Below are 13,525 nucleotides of genomic sequence, written 5' to 3' on the forward strand. Positions count from 1 at the left end.
ACGAACAAAAGTAAGAGAAATTTAGGAGAAGAATACGAACATGTTCTTGCATGAGGCCCATTGTGAGGTTTCTGCTGGAATCATAGTGTAATGCAAAACTGATAACATTTTAGAAAATGCCCACATAGCAGAGAGGTGTGGGCCAGAGATCTGGTGTCAAGCTGGCACTGCTGGCATGACATGTGGTTTGTCAACCAGGTGTGGGTCAGGTCTGGCAATGATGACACTGTTTTCAAGATGGCATACCACGACTAGCCTGGAGCACCTTTGGCAAACTACATCTGGGCCACCAAAGTGCCATCATTCTTTGTGGTATCTGGTCTGAGTGTTAATACATTGTGTGGGCCAGAACTGGGCCAGACAAATTTTGCTATGTGGGTAAGTGTCCACATGACAGGCGTGGCATGTAATAAGTCGACAAACTGATCAGAGCATCACCACCCTTTTGTTCATTGACAACTGGATGGATGCATAGATATGAAATGCTTTGAAGATTGTGAGACAGTTTTTGTTTTTTGTTTACAGCAGTGATCCACTCTGGTCTTGGTCCTACTCAGACAAGCCATCATCTCATCACTCTGGTCAGAATTAAACCTTTTTTTTCTAAACTGAATTAATTCAGAGATCTAGCTACACCAGGCAAGATGAAATCTGTTTACAATTTTCCAGAGTGAGACCATGTTGGTRCATGTGATTGACTAACACTGTTCTGCCAAGAAGCAATTAAAGTCCCATGTGTTCACTGAAAGTTAAACATGTTCTTTTACTAACTTTACCCATTGGATAAACCATTAAAAGTGTGAAAAATCTTATTGCAAAACCTAAATATATTCCTAATGGTAAAAAAAAAACAAAAACGTACAGTAGATTTGAAGGTGATAAATACCCAACACTTCTCTCAGTTCCTTCATGCTTTTTTTAAACTGCACAAGAAAGAAATTTATGCTTTTCAACTATTTTGGTTCCAGCATCGAAGCCCTCCATTTGCCCCAAAGGTATTTTCTCACCCACCACCTTTTTGCTTTTTGTTCTCCCAGGTTTTTGCACTCATGCTGCCATTGATCAGAAGTTGTACCTTAATGTGCTGATACTCCTTCTCCTCTTCTTGTAAAACCTCCAGCTGCTTCAGAGCGGATTCCTGCTGGAACTCGCCTCGTTCAACCTACACAGACATCGAGTTAAATATATTAGGCGCCTGAGCTCCTCCGCTCAAAATAAAATAGAGATTCTGAATCGAATGGGTTTAAGTTTTTATCGCTTGTTCGCCTTTTTATTTTATTTTTTTTATATCAAACATGCTTCACCTTCACTTGGGGCTGGCAGGGGGTATTAATAATTTATTAACAAAAATCTTTTATTTATCTTTACAAAATGCAGATTCGTGAGACATTTTTGCTGAATTCTACGCTTTAACATCAAGTGGGGAGTGCATCGTTAGTGTTTGACCGAAAAAAAKCCATATTATTTTAGAGGTATAACTATAAATCGCAGTAACCAAAAGAAGACAACATAATAAGACATGCATATATAAAACATTCTTCTTTGGATTACACAGCATGCCCATTTATATCCTGCTGTGGGTTTCTCTTTTCTTAGAACTCGTGGCATTGTGCTGACACACAGGAACAAAAAAACCTTTTGCCTTGAGTACAACACATATAAAATCTGCATGCATTTTTGTGCTTCCATTACTCATGAAATAATTTATTCCTCAGAAAAGAGCCCTACCAGCTGTAGCATTCATTCATTATTTAACTGTCAGTTTTCAAAGGACACGCCGAAATGCAAAGAAGGAGAAATAAAATAAAGTCGACAGTTTATTTTTGAGAACGGGAAAGGGAGGAAATGTAAAATAGGATGCTCTGACACTCACACTCACCATCAGCTGTTTCATGGAGTTGTGTTCTTCATTTTCTCGCGCCGCGTTGTGGTCCTTGTGCACAATCTCCACCCGGATGTCGTTTTTCGCCGACACGACTCCTTTCAGATCTGTCAGGAAATAGACGACACGGACGGTACGTCTTTATTAGGCTGCGAGGAAGCCCCGTTCTGTATTTGTTGACATAATAATTTTTCCGAGGGAAGTTTTTCAGTGTTAATATTTAACAAGTATCCTTGGGTTTGCTTTGTTACAGCGCTCCCATTTCCCCCAAAAAAACAATACAAAGCATTATTAATCATTTAATTCCTGCCAAGACAAGATAATATTTTAGCAAAAAAATAATAAAAATAAATAAAATAATAAAACAGAACAAAAAAATATAAAAACAAAAAAAAAAAAAAAAAAAAAAAAAAAAAAAAAAAAAAAAAAAAAAAAAAAAAAAAAAAAAAAAAAAAAAAAAAAAAAAAAAAAAAAAGAAGAAAAAATCAAATCAATCTTCCACAGTTTTCCAAGGGTGGCTCTCAGTTTGGGACAATGCTGATGTAATTCTGTCATATAACAAAGTCTTACTTTCTGTCTTAATTTTGCTTGCAAGTTCTCTCTGGTGAGCACAGATGGAGACGGGCAGTGAGGGCATAACCAGGTGCACTTCCTCTGTAGTATACAGACAATAGACATGCTGAAGGGACCAGTAAGCACAGCGTGGTTCTTGGACAGAGAGATGGTGGCTGACTCTCTCTAACTTGAGTCACTTGGTTTATGGGTGGGTGGCAGCGAACACAGTGCAAGATGTAAATAGCCTCAAAAGRCAATGCAGCCAGACTGGGATTGCATGAAATGAGCCCTGATCACAATCTGGCTATATCTGTTCACCACYAGAAGATGTCCATCTCAACCAGTGACTCATCCTATGGTAAGCATGATGCTAAGACTTTACTGTGTCAAAAACGTCCCCCCCACAACATTTTAGGTTTGTTAAAGGGATAGTCCAGTCATTTTTAAGGGATGCTATACTAACTAGTTCTCAATATTAGCTATAACTTCAATCATAGAGCAAGGAGCATGAAGACATATGCAGAGGTTTTTGTCAAGCCTAGGCCAATGGTTAACCAAATTTATGCCAGTTTTATTTCATTATATGAGTTTTGCACAAAAAAGCAAGAAAATGTGTGTATGGTACATTATTTTATAGTTGTAACGATGCTTCTTGGCAAAAAATCTTACGCTATTAAAAATCTTGTTWATTTCCCCTTGAAATGGTGCCAAATTTGTAAGAAACATGCATTTGTGGGATGAACAGTAGAGRTGAGTAAGTGGGTTAAACATTAAAAATGCCATCTCTTCCCTGCCCATTAGCAAACAGCTTATTCTGCTGTTGCATTGACACTTGTTTTGAGATTCTGGTACCCCCAGATGCTGCCAATCAGGTGCCCAGTATAAGATTTATTGACAAGAAGCATTGTTACAACAACAACAACAACAACAACAACAACAACAACAACAATAACAAAATAATGTGCCAAACACAAATTTCCTTACTTTTTGTGCTAAGTTTATACATAATGTATACTAAGGCTTATAAAACAACTATTTTTGAAAACAACACATTGTGGAAGAAAATAAAACTATGCTGCYTGTGTGCTCTGAGCACCTGTTTGCCCGTTGAGTGTGTGGTGTCTATCCAAAACTTTACTCAGCTCCCAGCAGACAGATACACTTGCAGCCTCAGCATCACTGACAGATAAACTTGTCTTGTTCAGAGCACACACACTGTACTTTTTTAAAGTAACATGGGCTTTTACTGTGGAGAAACAAGCATCAAACTAAACAAATGTCCTAAAACAGTTGAGTCAGGTCCTCTGAAAGGGCTCTTCTTTGTTGAATCATTTCATCTCTTCTCCAATGTATTTCTTTATTCAGAGAAGATGCAGGTGAGCTCAGCCTTATAAAGAGTACCTTCACATAGTGGATCAATCAGTTTACCAGTGACAARYTCCCAGTGGATTRCAAACCCCAAAACACATTYCAGCAAAGACTGGCTTACCCCAAAGAGKCAGTTCCCTGGCAGAGAAATGTTGTGTATGCTGTTAAGTGCSAGGAGGACTGTGACCAGTTATGCTGTACGTCGGGAGAACAAAGAAGCCACAGCTCAAAAGGATGACTCAGCACAGAAGAGCAAAATCATCAGACCAGGGGCCTCATGTATCAACGGGTGCATACGCACAAAAACCTTGRGWYCACCYTTTTCCACGCAAAATTCCAGATGCATCATATTGAAATGAACYTGGAAATGTACGCAGCCCCACGCCAACTCCAGGGCTGGCATACGCACATTTCTGTGGTTCTAGTTCCAGTGGCGACACCTAGAGGTGATTCTGAGAAACTGTTCATGATGTGAAAATAATTATTGTTCACAGCAGACACACATGATTAACAATTATTACATCCACATGGACGCAGCTAAATAAAAGARGCGCAAAGTTGTGCCAAAAATTCATTAAACAGGAACGATTCAGCCTTACTGGAGGATATAATAAATAGTGTAACACACACACAGCATTTATTTATAAACAGATCAGTCAACAAATCAGCCATTTTGAGGAAAAATCCTTTGTCAGTTTGACACTGCTGCACTCTGGGAGCGCGACACAGCTAGAAGCCGCGCGCCACGCGTGCACGTGCATAAGCAACGATCAAACTGGGGTTCCACAGGGGCTTTCCTGAGGGAGCTGGCAGACCGATCGGGACTGTGCCAGTCCAGTCCACCCAAAGCCAAATCATGGCCAACGGAACAGTCTCATCCATATGATTCTTATGATCCATATGATTCTCTCAAACATCACTTCACGTCATGGAAACTCCCCACTGAGGCGCAGACTCGTTTCTTCATATCAGCTATGAAATAAACTAAGATCTATGTTCTACCAAACTTTTAAGTTCCTCTGTGTTTACTGTAATTATGGTAATAAACTCATGCGCAAAGTTAATATTTCCAGGCTCAGAATGAATGGTTGAGCCGGCTGCGCATCACAGCAGCTTCCAGCGCACACGCATACGCARTGYCACACAATCACTTGTTCTTTGCATGACAAGCATATTTTACTCTTATTTTTACTTTAAACATGTGCAATAGGTTGCCTTCAGGCKCAGGCTTCCCTTGAAAAAGAGATCTGAGATCTGAATGGGARTCGCCTGGTAAAATAATGGTAAATAAACAAATAAATAATAAATAAATAACAAAGTTAGGATTTTTTTCTCACTCACATTATATTTAATTCATTATTTTCCTGACTCTAGAAATAATTTCTGATCGTGCAGGGATCACTCAAACATGTCCGTCACACATGCAGGAAGTAATTTGCATCTGTTTAACATATGTAAATGAAGGCGTGTCAGGGGAGGTGTCTTACGTGTGCTCAGTTCCAAGTTAATTGTGATGTACAAAAGAAATGTGCGTGGATTCAGGCGTGCACACAGTTTGATACATCTGGATTTTATTTATTTATTTATTTATTTATTTGCATACGCCGTTTTCAGGATTTGACCGTACGCCACATTTCAGAAAAAAATCCACGCAAGTCTTTGTACATGAGGCCCCTGGACTCTGCAGTTAAGACTCATCAACAGGCCAGCACTCACTCTCTCAGGGATGGTGACGTTCTCATCCTGGATAGGGAGAAACGTTGGTTCGAGAGAGGAGTAAAGGAAACCATATTTGTYATGAGAAACCTCCTGTCGTTAAACAGGGGTGGAGGCCTCCGTGTCTAATTGCCCCCCTCTTACAATGCTGTTCTTGCAAGAATGACTCAGCTGTCTGTGAACAAGTGGCCATCGGGGCACTAATGATCAGTCGTTAGGCCGGTGCTCCTTTTTTGCATGTGAAAACTAGTTTTGGTTGTGACCATTAAGCATCTTGGTTCACTGAGAGGTYCTGCTTATACGGCTGAGCTTGCCTGCAACTCCTCAGACTTAAGAAGTCTTTTGAAGAAGAGATAAAATGTTTCAACAGGCCCTTGTTTGGCTAGCCAGTAGTCTCGCCTTGACAAATATGTTTGCCTCTTTTCCCACACTCTGTGCTTTATGACTGATAAACTGTTTTACAGAACATTGCTTTATAGATGACTAGACTATCCTTTTAATGTTAAGAGATACCTACAGATGTTTTCCCATTTGAATCCAATCAATCTTTTCATTTGAACAGATGGACATTTTCCAGTGTGCTCAGGGAAAATACAGTACAATGGTATTCATACTTTAGTGGGTGCAAGAGCATAAAAGGAGCCATACTTCTCTGGGAGCGGGTGCAGCAGAATGCGCCGATGGTGCCCATTAGCACAATGAGGGCCACGAAAGCTCCCACGGCGATGCCGATGATCACAGCCACTGGCAGAGATTCTGCAGAGAGCAACATCAAGACATGTCCTTCTATAATAAAACACCACAAACATATCCTGTGTACACAGGGTATAAGACAGGGTTTGTGACAGGGCAGCACACAGGCTCAGAGAACATGTTTTTTTTTTAGTTGACACACACACAAGCATCAGCTCTCCCCTTGTCTTTTTTTAAGAAATCGCACAAGAACAACAGCAGGAGGTAAAAATACACAGGTTCAATMGCACAAACAAGAACTGTTTCCTAACAGCATCCAATTTGAAGTAATTACGAAAGTTTGCATTTGTGTGTGAAAAGATTTTTTTATAGTCACTTACTATTTTTTCTCTTATAAATGTGAATACATTTAAATGATTGTCATGCAGTTCTGTGATTTTAATTAAGAAGTGTTAACAAGTTAATTTAAACAATCATCTTCATGTACTCTGGAACAGATGTGTGCACTTGGYAGCAACCAAGATCTTAATAACACAGCGATTTAATTCTTCCAAAACATTTTGTTTTCATTTTTTTTTCTAAAAATATCCTTGTWACCACACCAAAACACCTACAAGAACCAAAAATGCCACAGTAGCTAAGCCAGGTTTGTATGTGGAAAATGACCTATTTAAATCTCACAGTTGTGGCACATTTAAAAAAAACCTCCTTCAGTGTTAATTATAAGATAATTAGATCGTCTCCCAGACCATGTCACAATCACACTTGTAGCCTAGACATGAAGATATGCTACATTGACAGTAATAAACCACTACAAGTTTGCTCCAGAATTTTTGTGCACTCRCGAAACTATTGGGAGCACAAATTGTGGGGAGGTCACTGTGTTCCAAAGAGTTTTCTAATGAGACCACTTCTGACAGATTTTATTTTTTTTTACGTTGTAGCAGGGTTGATATCCAAAGTGATGGGTACCCTTTGAGTGTGCACAGAGGGGTAGAGGTGCCCTGGTTCTTTTACGAAAATAGGCAAAATAAATGAAAAAATAAATAAAAAGCAATAGAAAAATGTAAAATGTGTTTGTTAAAATACTGTTATAATATGCCTTTTTTGGTGTATTCTCGTGTGTTGTTAGTATAGCTTCTCAGCCATCCAGGACATGGCAGGTAAGCAAAAAAAAAAAAAAAGTTAAAGAGGTCTCATCACGCAAAATGCACCTTTTTAGCCATTAAATGCCTCTTGCTGTACTTGGAGTCTCTAGGAGTGCAGAAAAGTTTAATTTAGTCTTTCCCAGTGCTGCAAAGATATCTTTAAATCGCGTTTGGGTCACATTTTTCAACCCGTTCAGTTTCCTCTCCATGTCCTATGATGCTCTCTGTGTCAGTATCTGTCTCCAACATGTAAGGCTGGATGGACAAATTTTCCCTTGTTGATATATTTTAATCAATTTGTAAATAAAATGTTTTTGCACTGTTATATAGCAATAACCACGTCTATCAAACTAGAATGAACGGTCTGGGGTGTGAAGTGCCTTATTTGGATTTAAATAAACAGCATTAAAACATGTTGATCTGAGACATACCTCAGAAAAGGGGTGAAAGGGGCTTGTAAAGTTAAAAAAAGAGGAATTCCGACTAAAGCATTGCATTTCCACTTTATATAGAACCCAACTGAATTATTTAAATGTGAAAAAGGATTTAAAAGCCTGATATGTCTACTTTAATATGCTGAAGTGTTTTGCAGTAACACTATTTAAATAGGCACATTAGTGTCGAAAACACAGTATAGTGTATTGTCTTTCTGAAGGGGTGTCTCATTTTGTAATGGAATATTTGACCAGCTATAGCTCCCGGTTTCAAATTAAGGGCCAAGTGGTGGTAACACTAAGTAAGAAGATTTAACTAGTCAAGCTTTGAGCAGAAACAGTTATGTCATGAATTAAAAGCTTTCTGCACATCCACAGCAGCACATTGACCCAGAAACACACTTAACAAGTCTCACATTGTGAAAAAGTAACATCACAAACATTCTAACCCAGAGAACTACATCGAAGCACAGAAACACCTACAGCTTGGTCATTTTTTTTAAACTATTACTTTCTAAACAAACATACAAACCCCCCCACAAGGACATGATTTTAAAAAGAGGAAGGTGGAACCTGTCGAACCTTGGCTCCCACCTTGTTCCTTAAGGCGTATAATCTCTGTATCAGAGCCGAAGCTGTTCCAGGCGGTGCAGTTGTAGATGGTCTGGAAGTCAGCTGGGACGATGTTACTCATGGTCAGAGTGGAAATGACGCCCTCTTCTGTGTTTACGGTCTCTACAGTGTAGCGCCCAGAGGTACCAGATTCCAGAACAGTTTCCTTCCATGACCAGGCCTAAAAAAATAAAAAACACAGRTGGTTTCAATTACCAATTTATAAACATTGAAAATATATCTAGCCTTATCCATAGCTGTTGAAATGCTTGTAACAGAAATGATTCAAGATATTTAAGAGAATGTATGCATCAACATTTATTATTGGTGCCACTATACCAATGCACGACTTKTGGCATGAGCAAATAGTCAAGACTGGAGAGGACATTTACACCACCCATTGCCGTACTTGTCTTAAACAATCTTATGAAAAGAAAAACAGGTTATGTGGCAGAGAGGGCACAAGAAGAGRCATGGACATGGACACTTTAAACAGAATGCATCAAAAGTGTCATTTTGTATGCTTTACATTTTAGGCAATGTCTAATACATTTTTTTAGACATTTGTTCAATCTATACAGTAGATGCCCGTCGAAGCAAAACAGTACATTAATTCAGCTCTGATGCTCTTTCTGTTTTACAAAAAAATAAGTTACAAAAGGTGTGTTTTGAGAGGCTGAAGTGACACAAGACCTCCTCACATGACTGGGGATATGACATTGGTTTTGGTGTGAGAGGGTATTTGTGGCAATGTGAACACGAAATRAAATATTAAATATTTGCCAATTCGAAAAAAAAAAGTTCTAGTGTATCTTGTTTTGGCTGGTTAAACCATTTTAAAATATTGTTCTGTCACTAAATTGTAGTGTTAAAAGTCCATTTATTTCTAGCCCATTGGCTGCACTCACGTCCATTTGTTTAGCTGCCAACTGCTAACTTCTCTAATATTTGTTGGCTGAGATGATGTTTAATAGATCATTCCAGATTAAATTTATTTCTCTCATTTCACTTTTTGAAATACTGTGCTTTTTAGATTTGGCTACTGGGGAACTACATTTAACTGCAAACAAAACATGTTATTTATTGAACTAAATGTCCGCACACCAGGGAGAGCAGAGGAACATAGGGGTTACCAGGTTTTTGCACTCAGTTTTTGGAACAATTTTCTGCTGAATATTAATATTGCTTAGAGTGCTGAGACTTTTCTTTCTCTTCTTAGGGTTCAAATTTTGTCTGTCTTTCAACTCAAACCGAGTACGAGACTCAAAGCTCATATATGGTGCTGTGGTTTAACACAATTTTTCTTTTACTTTTTCATTGTACTTTAAATCTGTTTAATATCACTTTATTGTTTGCCTTTTATTTGGTTGTTTGAGTAAACTGTAAAGCTCATTTGTCAAAAAGTTACTTCCACAAAAAACGTTTCAAACAAATATTTTGTGTGATGATGCTCAGCTATTACCACACCATGTTTGAGAWCAATAGCTGTAAAAATGACTAAGATGTAGTCATTTTTGTAACATCCCAGGCCGATTTCTGAGAGGTTCATTAAAATCCAACCAGTGGTTCATGAGCTATTTTGCTATAAAGTCATTAAAATAGAAAATACATGCACACATATCCTCAAGTTACAAAGAAAACAACTATTATAAATTTAAATAACATATGTTAAGTTTGCTCTTGTGAACCACATCCCTTCACTCAAACACATCTATTATTAATGGATGTATTAAAGGAACACCCATAGCCCAATGCCTCACATGCCAACATTTTAAACAAAGATCTTGTGTGATCAGATAGTGCTGAAAAGTATCTGTTTAGGCTGAGGCTCAGCTACTATCATGCCATGGTTTAGCTCAATAACTGTAAAACATGACTAGATGCATTTAATTTTGTAAAATCCATTGTGATTAGCTGTGGTACTATTTATTCAATGACTTTCTGAGAGTATATTAAAATCTAACACACAGACAAATGAACACAGACAGTAACTGCCTGCCTTTCTTGTTTATGGGTGAAAGCTATGCTCTTTGTTTTTGTTGGGTCAGTAAAAAAGTTCCCTTTATAAAATGAATTATGTTGCAATAAATGCATTTGAAAGCACATAAGATTAAGGTGCATTTGTATGCATTTGTATTTGTGTAATCGTATTTAAATGAACAATATAAACAAGGGATGGGCAACTGGTGGACATGTGGTCCGCCAATGACCCCCACCCCCCAAAAAGATATATATGTGTGTGTGTGTGTGTGTGTGTGTGTGTGTGTGTGTGTGTGTGTGTGTGTGTGTGTGTGTGTGTGTGTGTGTGTGTGTGTGTGTGTGTGTGTGTGTGTGTGTGTGTGTGTGTGTGTGTGTGTGTGTGTGTGTGTTTAACCTAGAAAAGCAGCTTAGCATAGTAGCTTTTAGATTAATTTTTGGAAAAAAGTATGAAAGTGTATATTTGTACGCACAAACCTTAATTATAAAGTTTTATTATGGGTAATTGTGCAGAGCCATATGCTCTTATGGTAGTGTCAACAACAACAAAAAAAAATGTAGCCCTTCCACCAAGTTGCCTAGCCTTGACATAAACACTTCAATAAAAGAAATAATTGATCAAATAAATGAGCAAATCAAATACATACCTGAGACAACAAAATACCCCCCTCAAAAAATAAAACATTCATGTGTTAAAATTCATTTGTAAGTTTTGAAATGGCACTTGCATAAAAAAACAAAAAAACAAATCTAAGATAAAAACGTAACACGACACATAAATGATCCAAATGTACTCACAATGCGATCTGGTGGAGGTGTGCTTCGAATGAAGCATTTGATTTGTCCTTTCTCTCCATGTAACGCTTGCTGAGTCTGCGTACTGGATATAGTCGGTGGCCCTGGAAATAAAACAAAATTGAAACATGAGCATTTAGTCATTTCCAGTTTCGGCTCGTGATAATTCTGTTCAATTGAGTTCTTGTTGGTACAGATTACACTCAGCCAAATGTCTTCTGTTTCAAGCAGCAACTGTTGGAGTGTTCAGTCATTTAGGACTCCTGGGAATGGGGGCATTACAGAGAGTTATAGCTCATCCGTGAGCACAGTTTCATCTCAGACAAACCAGGACTGATCACAGGACATGGGTGGTGATCTAGACCTGACTGTGGGCTAGGAGTTTGTTGATTTATGGCTCGTAAATGCTCCAATAAACACTGTTCRCTACAGCACAATAGACAAATAAAATAAAAAAAGCTATTGTGGGGAGATGACCTTCTCACAGCAAAGTCTCGCCACAATCCATATGCATGCACTAATAAATATTCAAGTAGATAGGCAAAAAATATATATACATTRAATTTATGGATTTGTTTTAATTAGTCTTAACTAACTTTTTGGAAAATGCTTGCATGATTTTCGCTAGAAATCATAGAACCTCTCAGAGTCAATAAGAGGTGGCTAAAAACTTCCAACTCTAGATGAAAAGAAGAAAATATGAGTCTAGGCAGAGGTATGTAAAGTATTTGAAAAAAAAAWAAAACCTTAACAGAAAATGACTTTGGTAAAAATGAATTTCATTGATAAGAAAKATTCTTAAMAAAAAGCCATTTAACTGCTCACAATAAGTGGGAAAGTAACATACTGTTCGTAGTAGATTTACTTTAAAAAAGTCACCTGGTRCCACTCAACATGTTTTTTGAGCGTAAAAGTACTTTTACAAACACACTATGGAATTAAGTTTTGAATTTACTTAACCAAATCATGACAACTAGTTCCACTGAACAAAATTGAGTAAACGTAACAGTGTATAAAGTTGGTTTAGTGGAACCAGGTGACATATCACTTCCTTACTATCATAGACACATTCCCTGACATTTCATACCATTTCTATGCTGACGACTTGCACCTGTACAGSTCTTTTAATGACTCCAGCTTCCACAAGCTGCATTCCTTWCTAAACTGTATCACTGGAATTAATCGCTGGCTATCAGACAACCTTCTGCTCCTTAACCTTTCTAAGACTGAGACACTGATCCTGGCACCAGAAAATAAAATCACAGAGATAAAAGAGCAGCTTGGCTCTCTGGGTCCAACAGTTAAACAGAACATACGAAACCCAGGAGTCAGCTTAGACTCAGATCTGTCCCTGGATAAACACMTTGAAAGTCTGGTTTCATCATGCTTCTTTCAGCTCCGTAACATCTCAAAACTTCACCCTATACTGTCTGCCTCTGACCTAMAAATGCTAACCCGCGCCTTTGTCTCGACCCGCCTAGACTATTGCAACAGCCTGTTCACCTGCCTGAACCAAAAACAGATTAATCGTCTTCAACTTGTACAAAACTCAGCAGCTAGACTTCTAACTCGCACTTTGAAACTCTCCCACATTACTCTGTCCACTTRAGACTCAGATTCAAAATTCTAGTTCTCACCTTCAGAGCCCTARATGGTCAGYCACCCAACTACATCTCGAGCCTCATCTCCTGCTATAATCCAATACGCAATCTGCGTTCACAAAATTAGAACCTTCTCATGGTCCCCCCTACRTGTCTCAAGACCTGCGGAGATCGTGCTTTATCCTCCATGGCTKCCAGACTTTGGAATYTRCTCCCYGTCCGTCTGCGCTCCCTTAATAACACTGACACKTTTAAAAATCAACTAAAAACACATTTATTCACTCAAACATTTAGCTAAAGGTARCCTGCCATCCACAACATAATCCTGYARCTAAACTTCCATGACTGCAAAACACATATTTTACTTCTGACTGGTGTCCATTCATTTACATTTTATACGCCACAACCATGGACTCAAATTAGCTACAGGCAAGCCTATCTATTGTATATACCTTAATTACTCTTTTTTTAATCATTGATATTCCATACCCCCTACTATTCCAAAAATTGAGAATGTATGAATTAATTTCATCATTTGTAATGTAATTGTCAAGTATTTCTGTTTTTTTTCTATTTGTGTTAGATTATTGTACAGCATCGTCTGCTTATCAACTCTTTCTATAATATTTATTATTGTACAGCACCTTGTGAATTCCATTTCTGTGAAAGACTCTTTATAAATAAAATTTTACTTACTTACTTACTTACTTACTTACTTACTTACTTACTTACTTACTTACTTAC

The 13,525-nt window shown here is 38.0% G+C and overlaps 1 protein-coding gene across 7 annotated transcripts in view; it reads right to left on the reverse strand.

Annotated features, from left to right (window-relative positions):
* Positions 1-13,525, reverse strand: part of kirrel3b (kirre like nephrin family adhesion molecule 3b) — a 220,219-nt gene that overhangs the window by 3,124 nt on the left and 203,570 nt on the right. For 2 of the 7 annotated variants that reach the window (XM_014015066.1, XM_014015068.1), the window contains exons 11-16: positions 11,184-11,284; positions 8,379-8,589; positions 6,170-6,277; positions 2,453-2,536; positions 1,874-1,989; positions 1,076-1,162 (exon numbers count right to left, since the gene is read on the reverse strand). In XM_014015066.1, coding sequence (XP_013870520.1) covers positions 1,076-1,162; positions 1,874-1,989; positions 2,453-2,536; positions 6,170-6,277; positions 8,379-8,589; positions 11,184-11,284 — 707 coding nt within the window. The remainder of the gene's footprint in view (positions 1-1,075; positions 1,163-1,873; positions 1,990-2,452; positions 2,537-6,169; positions 6,278-8,378; positions 8,590-11,183; positions 11,285-13,525) is intronic. The other 5 variants (XM_014015069.1, XM_014015067.1, XM_014015071.1 and 2 more) reach the window with 5 other exon arrangements.

This window comes from Austrofundulus limnaeus, unplaced genomic scaffold (genome assembly GCF_001266775.1).
Source record: "Austrofundulus limnaeus strain Quisiro unplaced genomic scaffold, Austrofundulus_limnaeus-1.0 Scaffold122, whole genome shotgun sequence".
NCBI classification, from domain to species: domain Eukaryota; kingdom Metazoa; phylum Chordata; class Actinopteri; order Cyprinodontiformes; family Rivulidae; genus Austrofundulus; species Austrofundulus limnaeus.